We start from the raw sequence: 25140 nt of genomic DNA, 5'->3' as shown, positions 1-25140 counted from the left end.
GCCATAGCCATGGAGGGAGGTGGGAGATGGGGCACGGCAAGGATGAGGGGCCTGGACTGTCCTCTCTGAAGGCCTTGGGAGAACCCCAGGAAACCCCCAGCAGGAAGGTCTTTGGACACCTTAATTCTGGCCTATCTTCCTTCCCCAGCAGACAATGCAGATAAAGATGAGCGTAACACTGTCATCCAAGATGCCACCAGGCATCTTACCTGCATCCTGGCCTACCTCTCACTCCATCTCTCTCCACTCCACCTGTCCACCAGGTTCACTGGCCTTCTTTTAGTCCCTCACATGCTTCAGTATCTTCCCAGCTTAGAGCCCCTGCCTTTGCTGTACATTCTACCAATATCTTGTTCTCTGGATGCCTCGAAAGCTCTCCAAATGGCTGCATCATTTAGGACTCTGCTCCACCCCATCATTTGTCCAAGGTCACCTCCCCCAGAGGCCTCCCTCAGCCCTTCATTCCAAAGCATTCTCCCCCACAGCCGTGTTACCCCACCACCTTCCTCCAGTGCTCCTTGGCACCCAAGGCTCTCATTAGAGCGTTTATTGTCCACCTCTCACCCACTAGAGTGTGAACTCCGTGAGAGCGGGGACCTAGACCTGTGTGTTCACCGCGATATCCCCACAGGACAGAGCTCAGCACACCGTAGGGGCTCAATAAATGTTTGTTGAATGAATACAAGGCTCCTATTCCTCCTTCCTGCACCCTCCTCTGAGCATTTCCGTGGTTCCCCACCTGAAAGGAATGGCTGTCTCCTCCACGCTCCCCAGCCCTGGTCATGTTTTTCATCCTGCCTGGGTCAAGTGTGTCTCCTTCACTGATGCTCTGATTGGCTCCCCCACATATTATATTTTGCACAGTGCCTGGCATGTAGTAGGCACTCGAAATATTTGTGGAATGGAGGAGCTTTTTTAAAAAAATCTATTTTAAAAATTGTACAATAAAACTGACTTTTATGTACTGTTCTGTTAATTTTAACACATGTATAGATTCATGTCTGGTGGTTCAGATGGTAAAGAATCTACCTGCAATGCAGGAGACCAGGGTTCAATCTCTGAGTCAGAAAGAGCCCCTTGAGAAGGAAATGACTACCCACCCCAGTATTCTTGCCTGGAGAATTCCATGGACAGAGGAGCCTGGCAAGCTACAGTCCATGGGGTCACAAAGAATCAGACACAACTGAGCGACTAGTGCACGGTAAGTCACTTCAGTCGTGGATTCAGGAGTCGAACCTGCATCTCCTGCGGCTCCTGCATGGCAGGCAGGTGGCTCTTTACCACTGAGCTACCGGGGAAGCCCAACACACACACAGATTTATGTAATCAGGATACAGGAGATACTCATCACCCAAAATAGTTCACACCTGCTACTCCTTTATGGTCATGTGTCCCTCCACCCCAACCCCCAGCAACCACTGAGCTTTTCTCCACTACAGTTTAGTCTCTTCAAGAATCCCTTCGTCTGGAGAGTGACTTCTTTCATTCAGCATAATACCTTTGAGATTCATCTAAGTTGGTGAAGGTACCAATAATTTGTTCTTTGCATCCATCATATGGATGTTGAAGCACATTTTAGGTTGTCATCAGTTTGGGGCAATTATCAACAGCATTACTATAAACATTCACTTATAGGATTTTGTGTGATCAAAAGTTTTCCTTTCTCTAGATAAATACTCAGGAATGTGGTTCGTGGGTTACACGGGGTTGTTGTTGTTCAGTCACTAAGTTGTGTCCGACTCTTTGCGACCTCAAGGACTGTAGCACATCAGGCTTCTCTGTCCTCCACTATCTCCCAGAGTTTGGGCAAATTCATATCCATTGAGTCGGTGATGCTATCTAACCATTTCATCCTCTGCCACCCTCTTCTCCTTCTGCCTCCAATCTTTCCCAGCAACAGGGTCTGTTCCAATGAGTCGGCTATCCTATCTAACCATTTCATCCTCTGCCACCCTCTTCTCCTTCTGCCTCCAATCTTTCCCAGCAACAGGGTCTGTTCCAATGAGTCGGCTATCCTATCTAACCATTTCATCCTCTGCCACCCTCTTCTCTGCCTTCAATCTTTCCCAGCATCAGGGTCTGTTCCAATGAGTCGGCTCTTCGAATTAGGTGGCCAGAATATTGGAGCTTCAGCTTCAGCATCAGTCCTTCCAATGACTATTCAGGGCTGATTTCCTTTAGGATTGAGTGGTTTGATCTCCTTGCAGTCCAAGGGACTCTCAAGAGTCTTCTCTAGCACCAGAGTTTGAAAGCATTAGTTCTTTAGTGCTCAACCTTCTTTATAGTTCAACTTTCACATATGGGGAGAGTATGTTTGACTTTACTTTGCCAATGTTAGCGATGTTTGACATCTTTTCATGAGTTTTTTGCCTTTTTTGGTCAAGTGTCTGTTTAACTCTTTTGCTCATTTTTAACACCGCATTTTAGTTTTCTTACTGCTGAGATCTTACAACTATTTAGGTATAATTTATGTATTGGGTATTCCTAGTGGCTCAGACAGTAAAGAATCTGCCTGCAGTGCAGGTGATCTGGGTTCAATCCCCGGGTTGGGAAAATCCCAAGGAGGAGGAAATGGCAACCCACTCTAGTATTCTTGCCTGGAGAATCCCATGAACAGAGGAGCCTGGCGGGCTACAGTCCATGGGGTCGCTAAGAGTCGGAGATGACTAAGTGACTAACACTTTCACTTTATACTTTATGTATCACAAAATCCACCTGTTTTAAGTGTACAATTCAATGAGTTTAATAAGTTTATCACTATAACTCAGTTTTAGAACACTGGCATCACTCTAATAAGATCCCTCATACCCGTCCATTCCTGCTTTTGAGGTTTTTTTGTTTTTTTTTAATAAGGAAGATAATCTTTTTTTTAAAAAAAGTATTTATTGGGCTGCATCAAGTCTTAGTTGCAACACACAGGATCTTTCACTGCAGAGCACAGACTCTAATTGTGGTGCCCAGCTTAATTGCTCCCTGATGTGGGATCTTAGTTCCCTGACCAGGGATTGAACTGCGTCCCCTGCATTGCGAGGTGGCTTTTTAGCCACTGGACTACCAGAGAAGTCCCTCTTTTGAGTTTTGAGGCTATTTTAGATGTTCTGGATACAAGTCCTTTGTTGGATATGTGATTGGCAATATTTTTCAGATAAAGGGCTTCTTGCCAGGACAAGGAGGATGCTCTAAATGGGGGCCTCAAAGTAAGTCCCAATTCTTACAAACATTTTCTGAGTCTTGCAAAATGTTTCCTTTGGTTCGGTTTTAATGTGGGTAGGTGGACCATTGTGGAAATAATAAAGGTGACTCACCTGTCCTGTGCTAACGGGACTGCAAGCAAGCCGGCAGCTACCCCACAGCACTGCCAGTGGGTGGTCGGACAGGCCAAGGGGCCCCAGGGCTGTCTCTTGATCACACGACCGTCCTGGAGCACTCAGCGGTGCAGATGGGCCGGTGGGCAGTAGAGATTTTGGAGGGTTCCAGGGCAGGAAAGCACACTGCTCTCTATGCTGGCTCCATCTCCAAGCCTCATTTTTGTTATTTCTTTCTCTTGTTTTACTTTTTCATCAAGGGACATTGTAAACATATTCAATAGTAGAATAGGATAACAAACCCCCAGCTCAGGGCCAATACTGTTTCAACGGACTCACACCCTCTCCCTCGTGGTAAACTATAAGGATTCTTAAAAAACACAATTACCATTATCACTCCTAAAATATTGAACAATTACTTAATAGTTTCAAAATTCTGAGCCCTCGTCTTGAAGGTACGTTAGAGTCTTCCAGGCACAGACGATCGTCTAGCCCGATGGTCCCCAACCCCGGGGATGGGAGAGACCCACACTCACCCAGGAGGCCCGGGACAGAGATGCGGCCCCTATTCTTCCCCGCGGTCGGTCAAGACCTGCTCCGATTGGCCGGGCGCGGAGCCGTCTGTCCGTGGGCGGCACCGACCACAGAGCGAGGGGAGAGAGAGCTCAGCACAGCGCACTGGCGCCCACGGGTCCTCCTTCCAGGAGCGAGCGCACCTCTCTCGTGTTAGAGGCTCCGGAACCGCGCGGGGGCGGGCGGGGCCGCGCCGAGGTTGTGGGTGGGGCAGCCGGGGCTCGGCGCGCCGGGCCCGGGTCCGGCTCCGAGCGGGGTGGCTGCGCTGCGCGCCTGGCCACGCGAGTCTGTCTCCGCCACCGCCCCGCCGGCTCCGGATTGTTCGGCTCCGCTCCTCCCCGCCCGCCACACGCCCCGTCCGCGCGGAGCCTCCGGCCCGCGGGCCGACACGCTATGGGCGCCCACTCGCGCGGTGTTCGCTCCGCGAAGCTCTCGCCGCTCCCGGCTGCGCCGCTGCTGCTTTTGCTTCTGCTGCCAGGTATGGGCGCGGGGCAACGGAGACCCGGAGGACCGAGCCGGGACTCAGGGTCCGTAGGGGTTGCGGCCCCGAGCGCAGCGTGGAGAGGCAGGGACAAGGGCGTCGTGGCCGGGGCCCCGCACCCTGTGTGGTCTGGCTCCGACCCGGCGGCGAGGTGGATGGGTGCGTGCGTGTTTCCCCCTCGAATCCCCCATTCTTGAGAGTCTTCTGGGCGCTGGCCGAAGGCGCGGGGAGGGCCCGCACCGGGGGCCTTCCTTTCCCAGCCCGGGGTTACAGATTTGAGTCCCAGCCCTGCCTGTCGTCCTGCTTGGCGCACTGGCGCGCCCAGGCCGCGGGTTCCACTGTCCGCATCCAGCCCACCTCCTCGTTTTACGAATAGATGGGGAAGTTGAAGGCTAAAGCTTGAGCGAGGCCATCTGGGGCAGAGAGGAGTCGTTTCGGGGCGCCTGCCTCTCCTCTTTGTCCTCGCCTCTCTAGCGCTGCTGGCGCCTCCCCGCCTTCCGCCCGGTCTCTTAGAGGAGCCTGTTAGGGAAATACCGGCCCAGACCCGACGACGCCAGAAAACTTTTTGAGTGTCCTGCGAGGGGTGGTAGATACGAGGGGGCGAAGGATTTGGCAGGGCTGACGGCGGTCCCTGCAGCGGGGCTGGACGTCGGTTGGGAGACCACGTTGTGACCATCCACTCAGAACGCTGATCCTGCCTTCCGGGGCTGAGGCCCCCACTACACAGAGCGCCGTCCGCTCCACGCGGAGCTCCTGACTGTGGCCCGGTCTTTATCTGCGGGGCGGAGCGGGGAGGGCAGTCAAAATCCCTGGAGAAGTTGAGTTGAACTTCACCAAGGATTCCCCTCATCCCCTCCCCAGGTTTCTCGCAGATCTGTAAGTGAGAAGCAAAAGAGCTGACTCAGAATGCCTGGGGTGTGGCCTATAAACAAAGGGGGTCCCCAGGGGTTTCAGAGAGAGAAGAGTCTGATCAAGATGTGAAGACATCATTAACAGGGACCGTGGGTCACTCTCTGAGATCATGGGACCCATATAGGCACCCGGCTTCTAAGAGGTTTGGTGGCCAAACCCCTGCAAGGTCCTGGGCAGGAAGAAGGAGAGTCCCAGTCCTGGGCTGCGGTCTCCCTCTGACCCTGGGGTGCCCCTGCCTTGAGAGTGGACTGGTCATCTCTCCGTTGTGGCTGTGCCCTGGCAGACTTCACTTGTATCACCCCTGCCCTGTAGTAACAAAGACAGCCATGATGGTTCTTGAGCTTTTACCACATGCCAGCACTGAGAGGTTAAGCCACTTGCCTAAGTTCACACCACTGCCAGGCAATCTGTCAGGATTTGCACCAGATCTATCCAGATTCAGAGCCTGTGCTTGTAACCACTGTGCTTCTCACCGAATGTGTGTGATCTGATGGAATCCCTTCTGTCTTGGGCCTCAGTTTTCTCGTCTGTAAACTTGAAGGAGCGGGGCTGGTCTGAAAGTCTGGAGTTCCAGAGAGTACCCCCAGCAGGTGGAAAGGAGGCTGGGGGTACGTGATGTTCCTGGGGAGGGGGAAGTGATGACTACCCCAGGATCTGACAGGGCTACTTCCCTCAGTGGCCAGCACCTCCGACGCCGAGCATCGCCTGTTTGAGCGCCTGTTTGAAGATTACAACGAGATCATCCGGCCAGTGGCCAATGTGTCTGACCCGGTCATCATCCAGTTTGAGGTGTCCATGTCTCAGCTGGTGAAGGTGGTGAGTGTCAGAGCCACAAGCCGTGGCCGTGGGGGATGGAGCTTCTGGAAGAGCCTTTCCCAGAACCAGCCTTGTTTTTGTAATTCACCATCTACTTTAATCTCTCTTTCTAGGATGAAGTAAACCAGATCATGGAGACTAACCTGTGGCTCAAGCAAGTAAGTGACCAGACCCTGAGCACTGCTGCCCCCTGGTGGTGACTATTTTATTTGCTATCCCTGAACGAGAACAAAGGGCCTAGATGTGGACCTAGATGGGGTCCACTGACTAGCTGGTCTGTCTCTTCCTGGGCTTGGGGTCACATGCAGTGCCCTACATCCTCCTGGAAGGACTGCAGGGTCCAGCCCCTCAAGTCACAGACAATAGACTGAAGCCTGGAAAGAGAGAGAGACCCTGCCCCGCCCCACATGCTCACACAAAATGGCACAGACCCAGGCCTAGAGCCCTGACCTCTGACCCTAGGGTGCTGTCTGAGACACCTCTTTCCCTTTCTCTTGCTAAAAACTCATGCTTAAGTCAGAATCATATGCCGTTGTAGTTGGGAGGGTGGGAGCGGGGGTTCTGGATTTTCTTGTTCAGATTGAGACCAAAGAAATCGGCTCCCACATGTCCTCCCCAGGGAGCTCTGTGCAGACATGGACAGATAACTCACTGACCTAAGGCTGATTCTTCCACCAGTCCAGCCAACTGGCCGGTCAGCTCAACAGCCTTCTGTGAGCGCTCTGTGGCACAGATGCCCCTTGACCACAGCCTAAGGTCCTTTCTCTCCTTAGGCACTCAGGACTCAGCTCTCCCAGCCTCTGCACCCAGATGCTTCTTGGGTCCTGGTGGGATTATGGTTCCTTCCCCAGAACCCTTAAGAGGCCAACCCTGCTCAACTTGGAGATAGAAAGGGGATTCTATGTGTCATTAGCACTCTGTTATTAGGGCTTCATGGCATATCTGAGCCGTTTCAGGAATGTAAACAGCAGGAGCATAAGGCAGGGACCTGGACCTAGCACTGGAGGTGACTGGAGAAAGCCCTAATGGTCCTAACTGATTGTTGGGGGCTGGGCTTGCCCCAACCATGGAGGCAGCGGCTCCCGGCAGCCAGCACCAGCCCAGTGCTATCCCCGTGACTAGCACCCACAGGAGGAACTGGACCAGTGTGGTCTTCACGGAGATGGCTCTGTGATGTGTGGCAGAGGTGGGAGGTCACCAAGATGGGTAGTGTCAAGAGAAGTAAAACCACGCTGGTCCTTCTCCGCCTCCTCCCCCCAGATCTGGAACGACTACAAGCTGAAGTGGAACCCGTCCGACTACGACGGGGCCGAGTTCATGCGCGTCCCTGCGCAGAAGATCTGGAAGCCAGACATTGTACTATACAACAAGTAAGCTGCTGGGTGGCCCCCACCCTCTCGGGGCTGTCAGCCTGGACCTGGGTCCTTGGCCTTCTGTGCTTTACAGCCTAGGCGTCCTGAGACCTTTGCCAAGAGGGCTTCATTCATCTGATTCATTCCACAGGTGTTTATTGGGCATCTCCTATATGCTAGGTGTTACGTGGTGCCTGAGAGCCCTCTTCCCTTTCCTCATGCTAAAAACTCATCTTTAAGTCAGAATCATATGCCGTTGTTGTTGAGATAAGGTGGCACAAAACATCAATAGAAAACCACTACTCCCCTTGCCTCTAGGAGTTTGCCAGACATCAGGGAAGCCAGGCATGAGTTATAATATCAAAACATACAATGAGAGGGAGGAAGGGCAAAGAAGGAAATACATGGGAGTGGGCATTGGTCACCGAGGCAGGAGCTGAACCTCCCTGAAAGTCAGGTCCCACCAGGCCCTATGGTTAGGGCATGGGAAAGCTTCATTCTTCTACTCAACTAACTGATGCTCCCCTCCCAGCCTGATGCTGTACATACGCCTTTGCCCACCAGTGGCAGGAAGCCCTGCTTCTTTCTCACTTTCAAAGGTTCTTTTCCTGCTGGTCTGAACCTGCGCATCCTGGCACCTCCAAAACCAGCCTCTCTTTACATGCAAACCTGACACTTGACGTATCTAACCTCTGTTCAGTTCAGTTCAGTTCAGTTGCTCAGTCGTGTCTGACTCTTTGCGACCCCATGAATCGCAGCACGCCAGGCCTCCCTGTCCATCACCAACTCCCGGAGTTCACTCAGACTCACATCCATGGAGTCAGTGATGCCATCCAGCCATCTCAGACACACATAATTTTAATGGATATTTTACAGTATGTACTAGTTTATTCTCTGGGTATTGCAAAACTTCATGTTTGCACCTGTGCTTGTCTCTGGAGTTATAGTGTCTTGAAAAAAAAAACAGTGAGCATTTTTCAGCAAAACACTTGGTATAGAATTAGTCGAATCTGATTTTAAAGTGTTCTGTGTTTAGGTTTATCTGCCATATTAGTACAAATGAATATGTGTTACTACTAGTATTGGGACTAGAGGAGCTGAATCCCACTTTCTAGTAATGGGCTAGAAGAACTAAAAGGAGGAGTCCTTTACCCATTCCAAAGATGGTCCATGTTTTATTTATTGCTTTCCCAAGAAAAGACAGCATTCATGTTTCTTTCATGCAACTTGTAAATTGGCACTTAAAGAACTGGGACAGGGGATAAATTAACTGGTTTGCAGAATGTGAGGCATCCTACGAATCTTCTGGTCCGGAGGCTCTTAGGGAGCTGGGCAGGGTGGTGAGAATTTTTCCTGAGATAGAATTAAAGTGGGCACAGCTTTTAATCTTATGATTTGAAAGTCATAGCTGTTTTCTTGCTGGCAGTCTTGGGTGAACAGCTGGGGTGCTTTAGGGATGTATGCTTTTAACAATAATGAGAGATGTAGTGAAATGTTTCAAATCAGGTGTGGAGAGGAGCAAATATCAAAAGGAATTTCCTTAGAATCTGAAGCTGAAAATAACATTTAGAGAAAATCATCCAGCTCCTCTCTCCTAACTAAAACTTCAGTTTCTCTAAACCTCAGGTGAAAGTTTCATCTCAACACACTAGAAACACCTTTTACCTTCTTATGCCAGTTTCTCCTATGGTTTTTTGTTTTCTGAAGTTCGTTTTCTAGTAGAATCCTCAGAAAGTGTTCATGGACAATATACCCTAAGTTCTCACACATTCATAACTCACAGTACCCTTTTTAGGTAATACTTTTGTCATTTTGCTGATATAAAATCCTTGGTTCACATTTTCCTTCCATGAAAATCTTAAAAATGCTGACTCATGATCTGGTATGAAGTATTGCTGTCAAAAACGATTGCCAATCTAATTTTCTTTTTCTTGTATAATCTGGTGACTTTGGGGAGAGAAAAGGGACTCTATGAATAAGTGTGCCTGGATCACAGAAATAAACCAGGGCTGTCCTGAAACAAATTGGGGTGCATATCAGCTGGGATGCATACCCAGCTTTTTCTTGGGTAACCCAAAGATATTTTTCATTTATCTTTAAAATCTAGTTGTTTTACTCTGTATCATATACATAATAAGACTTCTTTTATTCCAGTAAATTTTTTGTGAATTCGAGTTTTTAAGATTGCTCTGTTCTATTGCTTTATCTCTCCAGGAACTCCTTTTTCACATAAATTACAACTTCTTTACCTATATTCTCTGTTATTTTTTCTCAAATTCTTTTATCTCTTTTTATCTCTCTTTGATTTACATTTTTTCTCCTTTCTTTTTTTGTTTCAATCACTACACTGTCCATGGTGTCTGCTTGTTGTTATGTTTTAGTCTTTATTTCTGAAATGATTTTTAAAATTTCTCTTTTCCTGTTCTTTTCTGCATTTCGTCCATTCTTTATTGAACTCCTGTCGCTTACCCAGATTCTTACCGCTTCTGTCTCTAATTTATGCTGCTCTTTCAAAGTCTCTAAAGGTTGCTCTTTTAGGTTAATTTGTAATGTCAGGTTATCCGTTTCATCTGTTCTGTGGCTGTATTTTTGTGTGCTTGCATGTTATTCAATTACTTTTCATATTTTTCTTACAGTATGTTAATAAGGGGTCCAATCTATCCGTCTTTGCTGTCTTTGTTTACAGCATTTGTGGGTAAGAGCGCAACTCTGTGTCACCCGCTTGGGAGTTCCCTCTTCCAGTAGTCCCCTTGAAGCATTAAAATGCTCTGTGTAGGGACTTCCCTGGTGGTCCAGGGGCTGAGACTCTGCATTCCCAATGCAGGGGGCCTGAGTTCGATCCCTGGTCAGGGAACTAGATCCCACACGCCACAATCATGAGTTCACATGCTGCAACTAAAGATCCTGTGTGCCACAGCTGAGACCTGGTACAGCCAAATAAGTTAATAATTAAATATTAAAAAAAAATAACTCTCTTAAAAATGCCCCAGGTAGTCACCTCCACAGCCTAAGAGCTGCCACTTCTAGATGGTTGCTTCTCTAGCTTCTGAACCATCTTCTCACTCCCAGTTTCCTGCCCTTTTCAATCTGGATCCTACCCGATGAAGCTTTTTTTCCTGGGTAGGTCTCTGTCCTTCTGGAAGGCAGTTGGGGTGGGGCATATTTTTCTGAGATCAAAAGCCCACACCAGTCGAGACTCCTCTGCAGACCTCCATGGGCCCATCATTTTGTCCTCTCCCACAAACTGGAACCGGTGGCACGCTGCCTGTTCCACTGTTCCCCTTGCTAAGGCTGCACTACAGAGAGGAGGTCCGCTTCTTTTCAATAAGACGAGCTAGCATTTATTAAAATGTAATTATTTATTTTTGGCTGCACCGTGTCTTCGCTGCTGTGCACGGGCTTTCTCTAGTTGCAGCGAGTGGCAGCCACTCTCCAGTGGCAGGACACGGGCTTCTCGTGGTGGTGGCTTCTCGTTGCGGGGCACAGGCTCTAGGGTGCTTGGGCTTCAGTAGTTGAGGGCCGTGGGCTGTAGAGCGTGGGCTCAGTGGCTGTGGTGCACGGGCCCAGTTACCACCACTGCATGTGGAATCCTCCTGGACCAGGGATCGAACCTGTGCCCCCTGCACTGGCAGATAGACTCCCAATCACTGGATCACTAGGAAAGTCTGGATCCCTTCTTTTGAGGAGCAGATACTTCTTGGTGATTTCTGTCTGGGGCTCTCAGGACAGGAGACCTCCTCCCCTTCCCTTGGGCACCTCCAGAGCAGCTGACCCTGCCTGCAGCCCATGCAGGAACCGTTGGTGGCGGTGTTTGACCCCACACTCTCACATCTGAGCTTCATAGGGTTCCACGTAACCTAGTTCTGCTGATGATGTGGGCAGTGAGTCCTCAAGTGTGTGTCCAAAAGACCAGACTCAAGTTCCGAGTGTTCAAGGCTCTGCCACAAACTCTGTGGGACCCTGAGCAAGCAGTCCTGCTCTCTGATCTTCCGTTTCCTCTTGAGTGAAATGAGGGGCTTAGACCAGAGCAGGGATCATCAAGATTTTCTCTGAAAGACCAGGTAGTATTTTAGGCTTTGGAGGCCTTACAGGCTCTGTCACCGCGATACACCCTGTCCTTGTCACTTAATATTTGCAGACATTGAACCACAAATGTGTATGGGTGTGTGCACTAATAAAAATGTATTTACAGAAATAGGGGCCAAGCCAGTGGGCCATAGCTTGCCAACTCCTGGACTAGTGCCTGGGCTCTGAAGGTCCATTTTGTTAATCCAGGATGCCTTAAGAAAAGTTGTTCCAGAGGCTTCTGCCTTCCCAGAGGTCCTCTCAGCCTTCCATGGAGTGTAGGCCAGCCTTCCAGAGCTCCTCCCTGCCCAACGTGGTCAAGTCCACTTGGGATTGCATGGGTCCCTACCCCTCCACTTCTCATACCCCTCCTCCTTTCTTCCTGGGGTCAGGAGTCATCTTCTGGGGAATCGAGGGCCCAGTATGATAAAGTGGGGCTGAGAACATATAAACGCAGGGCACCTTTGGGACAGTCCAGCTGGAGTAAAGGGGTTAATGGATTTGACATCCAGTTCCACATGTAATTACTGTCCTGCTCAACAGAACGTGTGAGGGTGGGAGGGCCAGAGACCAGCAAGGAGACAGGCCCCAGACACCTCCCTTCTGTCTTCACACAATGATATCCAGTAACAACCAGACAGGATATCTCTAAATGTTTAGGTTTGTCTTTTTTTTTCCCCCAGCTTTTTGGGCAAATTGTTATGGTAGTTGTTGCCTTTAGAAGGACATGCACGCCTTCAAATGCACAACTCTAAGAAACCAGTCAAAGGCTGGCTGACCCAGGGAAACATCAAGAGCTTCCCTAGGCAAAGCCATTGTTTTGAGGACTGGCTGGCTTCCCTCTCAGATGCGAGACTGGACAGGGTATTGAGTTGGTCGACAGCAAATCTTCCACTGCACAAGCCAGCTGATAAATGCCAGCAAGCCAACTCTAAGAATAATATATATCTCTGCCTAGAGAGGAAGTCAGGGTGGACGTAGCTAAGGGAGAAGGAGCATGGGGGAGAATATGGGGAAGGATAGGGACACACAAGGCAAAGGAACCTGCTGTGCTGGGTTTAAAAGACAAGGAATCAGAAAATGTGATTATTCTTTCTAGAACAGTGCAGGGAAGAATGGGGGAGTGTGGTGAACCGGAGAACCAGAATCCAGAGACAGGGCCTGGTAATAGACCCATCTAACAGGGCTCAGTTTAATGGGAGTGGGCGCCCACAGTGGTCTCCACAGCCCTTGGAGGTCCAGGGTGTGCTCTGCATGCATGGGTGTACACATATTGCGCACCCAGTTGAGGACAGAAGGAGGCGGCATCACAAGGACTAAATTATAGGGACCTGAACACCTGCCTCCAAATGACCACGTTCATTAATTTCTTTTATTAATTAAAGGAGAAAACTCCCTTGCATTTGGGAGTATCTCAGTAAATATCAGGGCTTCCCAGGTGGCTCAGTGGGTAAAGAATCCACCTGTGATGCACGAGATGTGGGTTGGATCCCTGGGTCGGGAAGATCTCCAAGAGGAGGGAATGGCAACCCACTCCAGTATTCTTGCCCGGAGAATTCCATGGACAGAAGAGCCTGGCGGGCTACAGTGCACAGGGTTGCAGAGTCGAACACAACTGAAGCGACTGAGCATGCACACACGTGATAAGTTTCAAGTAGGGAGTTGTATGGTGTGGAATGAACCAGTGACATGGCCTGGGTTGGGGAGAATGACGAGTGTGTCAGACTGTCTGTGGGTGGGGGGTCCTGGGCCTCAGTATCCCCATTGGTAAATGGAATGGTGGCCTGGGAGACTTTTTATAGCCCTTTGAACACTTACATTCTGCAGTTTTACAAGTCGCCACTTGCTGTTTACCAGCTGGCAGTGTGAGAGGCTGGACTAGATGACCACGTGTGTGCCTCCCGTTTGCTTTCACAGTGCTGTTGGGGATTTCCAAGTGGACGACAAGACCAAAGCTTTACTCAAGTACACGGGGGAAGTGACTTGGATCCCCCCAGCCATCTTTAAGAGCTCGTGCAAAATCGACGTGACCTACTTCCCGTTTGATTACCAGAACTGCACCATGAAGTTCGGTTCCTGGTCCTACGACAAGGCAAAAATCGACCTGGTCCTCATTGGCTCCTCCATGAACCTCAAGGACTACTGGGAGAGCGGCGAGTGGGCCATCATCAAAGCCCCTGGTTACAAGCACGACATCAAGTACAACTGCTGCGAGGAGATCTACCCGGACATCACCTACTCGCTCTACATCCGGCGCCTGCCTCTGTTCTACACCATCAACCTCATCATCCCCTGCCTGCTCATCTCCTTCCTGACTGTGCTTGTCTTCTACCTGCCTTCCGACTGCGGTGAGAAGGTGACCCTCTGCATCTCAGTGCTCCTCTCCTTGACCGTGTTTCTCCTGGTGATCACTGAGACCATCCCGTCCACCTCGCTGGTGATTCCCCTGATCGGCGAGTACCTGCTCTTCACCATGATCTTTGTAACCTTGTCCATCGTCATCACCGTCTTCGTGCTCAACGTGCACTACAGGACCCCGACCACCCACACGATGCCCGCGTGGGTGAAGACCATATTCTTGAACTTGCTTCCCAGGGTCATGTTCATGACCAGGCCAGCAAGCAACGAGGGCAACACTCAGAGGCCAAGACCCTTCTATAGTGCTGAGCTCTCAAACCTGAATTGCTTCAGCCGCGTAGAGTCCAAGGTCTGCAAGGAAGGCTACCCCTGCCAGGACGGGCTGTGCGGCTACTGCCACCATCACAGGGCAAAAATCTCCAATTTCAGTGCCAACCTCACGAGAAGCTCCAGTTCTGAATCTGTCGACGCTGTGCTGTCCCTCTCTGCTCTGTCACCGGAAATCAAAGAAGCTATCCAAAGTGTCAAGTATATTGCTGAAAATATGAAAGCACAAAATGAAGCCAAAGAGGTAAGGCTGTGTCTGTTATTACATTAGCATTCACTCATTCAACAAGCATTTATTGGTTCTTTGTGGACAAGGCTTAGGGTGGGGTTAAGGAATTAGACTTAACACACTGGCATCAGTGGGCTGTTTTCAGACCTGCTCTTCCACGTACCAGTTACATACCCTTGGATATGTTGCCTCACCTGTGTGAGCCTGTCTTGTCTTCTGTAAAATGGGATGATAAAGGTTGTATGTGGTGCCTTGCATTTAGCTCCTGGGCTGCCAGCCGTTTAGGCCATAGGAACTCCTAATGCCAAGAGAGAATGGATTAGGAGGTAGGCTGGAAGACGGAGTGAGACCAGATGATCTCCAATTAGTATTGATTAGCTGAGCTGACATTTTAAACTTTACTGATTGTGTCCCCCCATCCCCCTGTAAGTGTAATTTACAGAAGGTACACATGTCTTAAGTGTGCATACAGTTCAGTGAATTATTATATTATGTGTACACTCATGGAACCATGATCTAGATAAAGACATAGAACATTTCCAATGCCCAGAAAGCTCCCTCGTGCCCCTCGCAGTCAGTACCCCACTCCCTCCCTCCTTAGTAACCACTGAGCCTGGCCTCTTTTACATTAATTTTACCTATTCTTTAAAAAAAAAATTTAAACTTATTTGGCTGCACTAGCTCTTAGTTGTGGCATACAGGATCTAGTTCCCTGACCAAGGATTGAACCTGGGCCCCCTGCATTGGGAGTGTGGACTCTTAGTCACTGGACTACCAGGCAAGTCCCTGATTTTACCTACTCTTGAACTTCATATAAGTAGCATTGCATAACCTCTTTCATATTTGACTTATTTCTTTCAACAAAATGTACAAAACGTCTGAGGTTTATCCTTTGGGCTTGTTCCTGCTGTGTAGTATTCTGCAATAAGACAACACCGCCTTCTGTCTATTCATTCCATCTACAATTGTTGGATGTTTGGTTGTTTCCAGGTTGGGGCTGTTGTGAATAAAGCAGCTCTAAGTGTTCTTATACGTATCTTTGGGTGAATACATGCATTCATTTCTCCTGGATCCACACCTAAGGACGGCACTGCTGGGTCACTGCAGAGATGTATTTTCCACTTTAGTGGATGCTGTCAGGTTTCCAAAATTTTTAAGCCGATTGACACACCCACTGGCGATGTTTGAGAGTCCCCAGCTGCCGCCTCTCCTCGCCAGCGGGGTGAAGTGGCATCACTTGATGTTTTAATTAGCATGTCCTGGTTGAGTAATGAATAGGTCTCCTTTTCATATGCTTATTGGCCATTTGGATATCTTCTGTGAAATATCTATTCACACGCTTGCCCATGGTTTTTTCATTGGGTGGACTTCTATTTTCTCCAGAATTCTTATTTTAGAACTAGTGATAGGTATTAATGATGGGGAAGCGTTACACTTGCGTGTTTGGCTGCTCCCACTCTGTTTACCCCCAAGGTTATTATGCTCTGCCTTAAGTTGCTTATTAGCAGAGAGCTAATTACTAGATAATTTCATTTCCTGATGCCCTGGAGGTAATTAATGTTGGTAGGGAATGTCTAGATCCTCTCTTTCAGCTGTGAATGGCATATTAATGGGAGTGGATGAGACGGGAGGGAGACAGAGACAGCGGCCCTATCTCCTCACCCCACCCATCCGAGCAACTCCCTGCCCATCTTGTGACTGTAACAACGCACAGCCTCCTGATGATGTCAGAAATTTAGCCCAAAGGCCAGGCCTGCCTTCAGATTCTGCTGAAGCAATTGTTGGACATTGAGTACATGATTAGTGAAAACCTCTTGTTGGTCTAACACTAATCACTTTTGCAGATACTCTCTAACATTTATCTACTTTTAAAATCATCACTTCTTTTGAGTGATAATTGGGTGGACGTCTATTTCCTCCAAAAATCTTATGTTAGAAATAGTGATAGGTATTAATGATGGGGAAGCTTTACACTTACGTGTTTGGCTGCTCCCAACTAGAGGCACATGGTTCATCTCACGAGGCAGCCACTGCTCACCTCTGGTCATCTGGTCATGTGGTCCCATTGCTTTTCCAGAGGATGCAGAAATCTGGACCACAGGGCAGTGGATTGCTATTTGTGAAAGGGTGGCAGGTGTTAGAATAAAGATGCCAACTCAGTGCTCTGGGGAGTCGGGCTGTCCGACAGATTCCTTTTTCTGTCTTACTGTGTGACTGACACACTGCTGTGTACATAATTTCCCAGAGATGTTTTAATTTCCTAATTCCCCAGCTCCAACTTGGCTGGTTTTAACTGTCCTGACCTCCTAGGAATTCAGACCAAACAGGCCCAGTTCTCCCAGAGCCATCTCGTGAGGGTGCTGGGAGCCCGTGAATGACTGTCCCTGGACACACCAGGCCCCACAGGGACAGGAGTGTCACCGTGTCCCCTGCCTTGGCTCTTCTCGAGCTGTGTTGGTGCCCCTTACTTGCTCACATTTGTGAGGAGTTTAACTAACACTCTAAATTCAGAGTTAAGGTAGGATTGGGTTACAAATTAGAAAACTAGTTAGGGAGCTTGTGGTCTCATGTTAATACTTTCGTATGATGGTTTTGACAGCTGATCCTTCAAGACTGGTTCCACTGCATGAGTTGCTCTTGAGGTCTTGGAGGTGTGCACAGATCAGAGCCATGATCTTCTGAGCTAATAAGCCTGAGACAACTTGTTTGATTGAGATATAGATACAGAGATATATCTATAGATGTATGTATATCTGTTATTTCATTCATTCCCACCAGAGTCTGACTTTTGATCAATGATTTATCTATATGTATTGTAATTACTGTTTTCCGAGGGTTAAATTTCGGGCATCTTATTTCATGTTTTGCATTTACTTTTTTTTTTGCCTCGGTTCTTGTCGTGCTTTAGAAACGTGAAACTTCTTTTGCTGATTGAAAGCCGTGTGCTCTCTTTTTATTCTTCTGTTACCTTGTCCCTCAAGATCTCCTCCTCGTTCCTTTCACTCCGCTGTGCTTGTTTCATCTTTGATGTGGGGAGTAAGGAGGGAAGTCTCAGGCCCCGCCAGTCAGTGGGCACCTTCTCTGCTCTCTCTTCCCCGGCTCCACTTTGCTCACAAGTGGCCCCACCTGCCTGTCTGGGCCAGGAGTAGCAGGCTGGAAGGAGGCACAGGGTTGGGGGAGAAGAGCACAATCAATCCTCTCCAGTTCTTCCTTCTAACAAGACCCTCCTCCTCCAACCCCACGCTCATGCTCACACCCACCAGGCCACACCTGTCCGCGTTTCTGACCATCTTTACTGCAGTCTCCTTTCTGGGATATCTCCGGGGTTGGGCTGAGGGATGACACCAGGCGCTTGGGCCAGTTTACCATTCTGCCTAACACTCATCTACCTGTTCACGCATCATTAGTGCTAAAGTTTCCAGAGAATAGCCAATATCATTGTGCCGAAATACCCAGTGTTAGACATACAGTTAATTTTCACCCAGATCTCTTTGCAGCACTATTTGTATTATGTGTAAGACCCGAGTTCACTCTTTCTTCACCAGGCTAAACCATGTGAAATGCTGTCAGAGGGAGATTTATAATGCCTCATTTTAAAAATCAGCATTAATATCAATTGGCACTATTCATTAAGGACCAGGCACATATTGCATTTAATCTTCATAACAACTCTCTGAAGTAGGTACTGTTCTTATACCTGATTTACCAATGAGGAAACTGAGGCTAAGCGAGGTCACGTATTTGAACCGGATTCTCACACCTAGAAAGGAGCAGAGCTGGGAACTGTAACAAGTCTTGCTTTTTCCACCCCACGGCTTCTTAGAGCCTTAAGAGGTTTAGCCAGTAGTGAGGTTAGTAGAAATTACAGGGTCTATTTTATACTTGAAGCTTTTATAAACCAGTCTTAGGGACTTGAATAAAGTACCTTGTGGCAAACAGGGCATTATAGTTCTAATCCTTTGACTTCTCAGTGTCATCAAGAGGACGCATTGACTCAAGTTCCTAATGGTGAAATAGAATCCTGGTCTCCCAGCCCCATCTCAGTCCACTTAATTAAATTACTAAATCACATGCTGCCTCTTTATTATGTGATTATTTCTTAAAAAATCAGTTGATTCATGGGTTCTCTTTTTCTCAATCCAATTATGGTTTCCTTGCTTTCTGAGTTGTCCAGGAGTATAATTAATGTGCAATTCTCCTTCCTATTTCAAGCCAGAATTTGAAGCTCTATTATATACAATTAGACTCGCTCTTTCTTCCATCTTTTACTTTATTGTCAGCAATTGTTTCTGACTTTGAACCTGTCCTATAACTATACAGAATTCCCTGATGCTTTGGCCTTATAATTGAAGATGATAGTTGGCTAGTTGGGTATTGTGGACAGGGGGGCTGTGTGAAAGAGTGATGAGCGGCTTGCCCTGGTGTGCTTGTTTCATTTTTGAAACAGATGTTAAAAGGAAATTAGTATCTAAAACTGGATAAGAGCTAGTACTTTGAAATAATGGTAAATGATGTTGGATTACATTAGCTATTCTAACAAGGGCCCAGAATCCTCCCACAGAAGTATAAGTCAAGTAACTGGTTTAACTAACTTTATAAATTAGAATTCAATTTGGGGGGTGGGGGAAATGGGTTATGTATATATTAAGAAATTTCTTATTTATGGGAGTTCCCTGGCGGTCCAGTGGTTAAGGCTTTGCCTTCCAGGGCAGAGGGTGCAGGTTCGATCTCTGGTCAGGGACCTAAGACCCCACATGCCTCCTGGCCAGAAAACCAAAACATAAAATGGAAGCAATATTTTAACAAATCCAATAAAACTTTAAAAATGGTTCCCATCAAAAAAAATCTTTAAAAAAAAGAAATTTCTGATTTTAAAGCATTTAATATGACAGATACTTTATTCTTGTTTCTCTAGTACATAAAGAGAAATGTGAGAAGGGAGATTTCCTCAGACTACATTAATTAGGAAAAAAAAGTTTTCTTGCATGTTGGCAGCAGAATGGTTTCTTCTCCTCTTGAAACCCATTTATTAAATATTTGGTGTTGAAAATATGTTCGGTTTGCCTTTTCCTTCCTGCTTTATTTTTTCCTCTCATGATTTTTGTTTTTGTCTTTCAGATTCAAGACGATTGGAAGTATGTTGCCATGGTGATTGATCGTATTTTTCTGTGGGTTTTTATCCTGGTGTGCATTTTAGGGACGGCAGGATTGTTTCTACAACCCTTGATGACCAGGGATGATGCATAAGAACTAAACTGTGTGTTATTATGAGGTTATTCGTGGGTGTTGAGGGAGAGGGGGCTCACTTTTTAATTTATTTTTCGCTGTGGTAAAGTACACTTAGCATAAAATCTACCATCTAAACCACGTTTAAGTCCACAGTTCAGTGGTAAATATATTCACATTGTTATGTAACATCACCACCATCCCACCCAACTGTAGACCAGTTAAACAATCACCCCCCATTCTCCCCAGCAACCACCATAATACTGTCTTTATGATTTTGACTAAGCTAAGTACTCATGTAAGTGCAATCACACAGTATTTGTCTTTTTGTGACTGGCCTGTTTCATGTTGCAGAATGTCCCTAAAGGTTCATCCGTGTTGTAGCATATTGCAGAATTTCCTTACTTTTTAAGGCTAAATAATACTCAGTTGCAAGTATACACATTTTATTGTCCATTTATCTGTTGATGGACACTTGGGTTGCTCCCAGGTTTTACCTGTTGTGGATAATGCTGCTACCAACATGTGTGTACAAATCTCTCTTCTGTACCTTGCTTTCAATTCTTTTAGGGATATACCAAGAAGTGGAATTGTTTGATCATTTGTTAATTCTATTTTTAATTTTTTGAGGAACTGCCATTCTGTTTTCCACCAGGGCTATGCCGTTTTACATTCCCATCAACAACGCACGAGTTTCTCCAATCCTCATTGTACTTATCGTTTTCTTTTTGTTTTTTGTTTTTTTTGACAATAGCAAACCTGCTGGTTGTGAAGCGGTATCTCATTGTAGTTTTGATTTGCATTTCTCTAATTATTAGTAATTTTGAGCATTCTTCATGTGTTTAGTGGCCATTCTTATGTCTTCTTTGGAGGAATGTCTTCAAGATCTTTGCCCATTTTTGAATTGGGTTGTTTTTTAAGTTTTAGGAGTTCTCTTTATATTCTAGATATTAATCCTTTATCAGATACATGATTTGCAAATATTTTCTCCCATTCTGTGGGTTGTCATTACTGTTGATAGTATCTTCTGATGCACAAATTTTTAAAATTTTCAAGAAGTCCAATTTGTCTGTTTTTTTCATTTCTTACCTGTGCTTTTTTGTGTCATATCCAAGAAACCACTGCCAAATCTAATGTCATAAAGCATTTGTCCTGTTTTCTTCTGAGAGCTTAATTGTTTTAGGTCTTAACATGTAAGCTTTTTCTTAATAGAGGTTCTTATCATCACACTACTGGCTTTGCTTTTGGCATTTCAAAGCTTACTTATTATCCAGTTGTCTTGACTTTTGTTAAAAAAAAAGATTCACGCAAGAAAAATGTCAAGAGTATTATAGGTAAATTAACATTTAACCAGCCTTTGGATTAGGTAAAAAAAATGTCAAAGTATAATTCTTCTACAGTGATAAGTAGCATGCTGTGCTATGGACCATGTAAAAATGGACTAATTACAGAAACTGTAGGGGTTTTTTTAGTGGTGGAAACATAGCTGGATGAGAAAAAAGAAAAACCTTGCTGTTCAGAAATGGGAAGAATTGTCTGGTTCAGTATCACAACAGATTTCCCAATGGTTTTCTTATTTAGCTCATGATCTCCTTGAAGTTTATATCATTTCAGCAAGACCTCACTACTATCATTTCTTACCATGCACTTTTTTTTAATCTTTACTGTTTTTCAAGAGTCCTAGGACCATGCCCCCATTTTAGATAGCCTTATTTATCTTGCATAATTCTAAATGATTAAGAGAGATTATATCCATCCATTCCATCCTAAAGGAGATCAGTTCTGGGTGTTCATTGGAAAGGCTGATGCTGAGGCTGAAACTCCAATACTTTGGCCACCTCATGCGAAGAGTCGACTCACTGGAAAAGACCCTGATGCTGGGAGGGATTGGGGGCAGGAGGAGAAGGGGACGACAGAGGATGAGATGGCTGGATGGCATCACCGACTCGATACACATGAGTTTGGGTCAACTCTGGGAATTGGTGATGGACAGGGAGGCCTGGCGTGCTGCGATTCATGGGGTCGCAAAGAGTCAGACACGACTGAGCGACTGAACTGAACTGAACTGAAGAGAGATTATTCTTAGCCCCACATTCGTTGTTAATGAGCCTTCAGAACAGGATTTCTCACCCTTAGCAGTGGTAACATTTGGGGCCAGATTAATTCTGTGTTGAGGGGCAGATCTGTCCTGTACACTGTAGGATCTTTAGCAGCACCCTGGCCCCTACCCACTAGATGCCAATAACATAACCCCACCCCTTGCCAGGTACAATGACCAAAGATGTCTCCAAGGATTTTTAAGTGTCCCCTCAGAGACAAAACTGCCCCTGGTTGAGAACCATTGCTTTAGATAAATTATTAAACAGAGCATATCCCATACTCTACTTCTGAATCTGAGTACTGGCAAAAGATGATGCTTTACAGAGACTGTTTTAATCTTCTCACTAGTCATTAAGATGTTTTTCCTATGCAAAAATAAAACTGACAAAATTGCAGCCCACCGTGACTCATGTTTCAATAAGCTAAAAGAAGATTTCTATAAAATGTATTTACATGTAAATTTTTTAAGTAAGGCTTCCATGGTGGCTCAGCTGGTAAAGAATCCACCTGCAATGCAGGAGACCTGAGTTTGGGAAGATCCCCTGGAGAAGGGAAAGGCTCCCCACTCCAGTATTCTGGCATGGAGAATCTCATGGACTGTATAGTCAGTCCATGGGGTCGCAAAGAGTCGGACACGACTGAATGACTTTCACTTTTTAAAGTAAGGGTAGTGGAGATATAATAAGAAGGATCGGGGATATAGACAAGCTGTGACAACCAACAGACTTATTTAAACTCATCAAATCAGGAGACTGTCACTCATTAAATAGCATTAAACACCTGCCTACAATAAAATGCAAATTAGATAGGATGCCCTCTGCCTTCCAAAGAGTGTTGACTTGAACTTAGACCTGTTGCTTACTAAAAATAAATACGGTATCTGTTGTGTCAAGAGCTAAGAACTCTAAATTGAATGCAAGATTTCTATCAGTATTTTCTTCCTGGTCATAACTGAATCAGGAATTTAGAGATGAAATTTTAACCTGTCTACCTATGATACATGATACTATATTGAATAAGTAGTAATAGGCTAAGACTAGATTACATCTAAAGGCCCTCACAACTCTAATATTCTACTACTGTACTGTAATTTTTGGAAGGAAAGAGGTAAAACTGAAACATCACAGGTATGTAACAGTGTGCTTATACATAATTAGAATATCACCTTTAATATTAGAAGATGGTTTTCTCACAGAACAATTCAGTAGTATACACAGATGTGTTCTTAAAATGGGATTCACTTAGTTGTAGTGGACACTTCTAAGGTCAAGGATCAAAAGATGCTACCAGAATTTATATAAAAAGGTGGTCCTATTAATTGTGCAAAAAGTAGACAAGAGAATTGAAATAATGTTAGGGATATGCTATACTGCACGTCCATAGGAACTGTCTATTGTATGACCTGATAATGGAAGGTAAGCTGTAAAAATAGTTAATAACAATAATTGTTTAGTTTAAGCATCTACAAAATAAAGTAAGCCTTAAAGGAATTCCCAATTCCCATTTTTCATTTTTTAAAAATACTGGTTATAAAAAAGCTGCATCATATTCAATCATTATCATACCAAGTAGCCAGCTTACTTAAAACAACAGTATACTGTAGCTGTTATGCAGTAAATACAGGACAGAGAGAATTTTTAAATGTGTACTTTTACCCAATGAAATCAGTCTTCAAATACAACAGGATTTTCCAGCACAGTCAAAAGATGAACTTCACTGCTGATTACAAAGTAGAATTATTTGCCAGGATACAAACATTAGATTTTTATTAGTTCAGTTTAGATAATATTTTGTGCTATTATTTTTAGAAGATCAAATATTATTCACTCAGTTACTACTTCAGTCATGCAGCTAAATATTTTAATGGGCAATCTATTGAGATAAACTGATGCTGGTTGCACCAAATTTTAAACACAATTTACATTTTTGTAATTCATAGGTGCCATAAGAAATATGTGCCTTTTAACTAAATTCCTACTACAACACCTTGGAAAGTGTCACTTATTTTCATTTCCAATATGAATTGGTACTATTATATTTGCCCATTTATAGATAACAGGAACAAAAAGCCCAAGAGATCCAACAACTGAAACCAGAAGAAAAGTCCACAGAAACATCCGATCAAGAACCTGGGCTATGAATTTCCAATCTTCAACAACCTGTACCAAAACAAAAACAAAAACAAAAACCAATGTTAAATAATTAAGACACAATTTGTAAATTTACACATCAACTTATAATACAAGTGGCTTATTTTGATCGATTTTTAATAAAATATAGTACTTGCATATCTTACAATAAACTTTAAAAATATTTTTAATTCTTACTATATATAGTTATTTCTATTAATTATTCTGGCCCAGGAGTGTGTGTTTTAATTTTTAAAGACAATCCAGCCTGAAGTTAATCTCATGACAAATGAAAAGTTGGTTCAGAATAATATACATTCAACAGCTGTTATTCTTCTTCCTCGCCTCACTTGCTTTATTTAGTTCTGGATTTCCTAGGGACCATTTTAACCTAAGCTCATGAGTTCAGATCAAACCGGTCAATCCTAAAGGAAATCAACCCTGAATATTCATTGGAAGGACTGATGCTGAAGCTGAAGCTCCAATACTTTGGCCACCTGATGGGAAGAGCCAACTCATTAGAAAAGACCCTGATGCTGGGAAAGACTAAAGGCAAAAGGAGAAGGGGATGGCAGAGGATGAGATGGTTGGATGGCATCACCAACTCAATGAACATGAATTTGAGCAAACTCCAGGAGATAGTGGAGGACAGAGGAGCCTGGCATTCTGCAGTCCATGGAGTCACCAAGAATCGGACATGACTTAGCAACCAAACAACAATAACATGAGTTCAGATCTGCCAGCAGAGAGCACATTCCCTCCCCGTTTTTGCAGCCCAAGCAGAGAGCTGGCTCAGCAGATGTGAGTGATCTCAAGGAAAGGGCAGGCTGAGACCAGGCCCTGAGCACCAGAGGGTCCTACTCAACAGGCCATGTCCTTGACCACGGGCTTCCTTAGCCCCTGCTATGAAGCACGGAGTCTTCTATAGGAACTGTGCACCAAAGTTTCAGGATAATGTAAGATTTAGAGGATTATAAAACCCTACAGCTTCTCTACTTATAAGTTTTTTCCTTGAAAATAAACCCCCTTTACTGGTCTCATGGAAGGTGCCCTGACCCTGCTGTACAACACTTTGCAGACATTCATTAAATACAGTCTAGGGACTTCCCTGGTGGTCCAGTGGTTAAGACTCTGAACTTCCAATGCAGGGAGTGTGGGTTTGAGTCCTGGTTGGGGATTTAAGATCCCACATGCTGCACTGATTGGCCAAATAAATAAATCCTATCTCAATCCATACTATTATCTAATATCTGTATTCTTTAAGACT

The 25140-nt window shown here is 45.7% G+C and overlaps 2 protein-coding genes across 10 annotated transcripts in view; one reads left to right on the top strand and one right to left on the bottom strand.

Annotated features, from left to right (window-relative positions):
* Positions 1 to 1399: 1399 nt before the first annotated feature.
* CHRNA3 (cholinergic receptor nicotinic alpha 3 subunit) lies at positions 1400 to 20873 on the top strand. 3 transcript variants are annotated; one of them, XM_055555544.1, is made up of 6 exons: positions 1400 to 1525; positions 5948 to 6087; positions 6201 to 6245; positions 7348 to 7457; positions 13422 to 14433; positions 19537 to 20873. In XM_055555544.1, exons 2-6 carry the CDS (start codon positions 6067 to 6069, stop codon positions 19663 to 19665), a joined length of 1317 nt encoding a protein of 438 aa, XP_055411519.1. In that variant the 5' UTR covers positions 1400 to 1525; positions 5948 to 6066; the 3' UTR covers positions 19666 to 20873. The 3 variants fall into 3 exon arrangements, with proteins under 3 accessions (XP_055411519.1, XP_055411518.1, XP_055411517.1); XM_055555543.1 differs by lacking the exon at positions 1400 to 1525 and adding an exon at positions 3181 to 3197; XM_055555542.1 differs by lacking the exon at positions 1400 to 1525 and adding an exon at positions 4122 to 4356.
* A 2588-nt stretch (positions 20874 to 23461) lies between these two features.
* Positions 23462 to 25140, bottom strand: part of CHRNA5 (cholinergic receptor nicotinic alpha 5 subunit) — a 28879-nt gene continuing 27200 nt past the window's right edge. For all 7 annotated transcript variants that reach the window (XM_055555548.1, XM_055555547.1, XM_055555552.1 and 4 more), the window contains one exon: positions 23462 to 23903. In XM_055555548.1, coding sequence (XP_055411523.1) covers positions 23742 to 23903 — 162 coding nt within the window. In that variant the 3' untranslated portion in view covers positions 23462 to 23741. The remainder of the gene's footprint in view (positions 23904 to 25140) is intronic.

The sequence above is a fragment of the Bubalus kerabau genome, chromosome 19, assembly GCF_029407905.1.
Source record: "Bubalus kerabau isolate K-KA32 ecotype Philippines breed swamp buffalo chromosome 19, PCC_UOA_SB_1v2, whole genome shotgun sequence".
Classification (NCBI taxonomy): Eukaryota; Metazoa; Chordata; class Mammalia; order Artiodactyla; family Bovidae; genus Bubalus; species Bubalus kerabau.
This window is presented reverse-complemented; position numbering and strand designations above follow the sequence as displayed.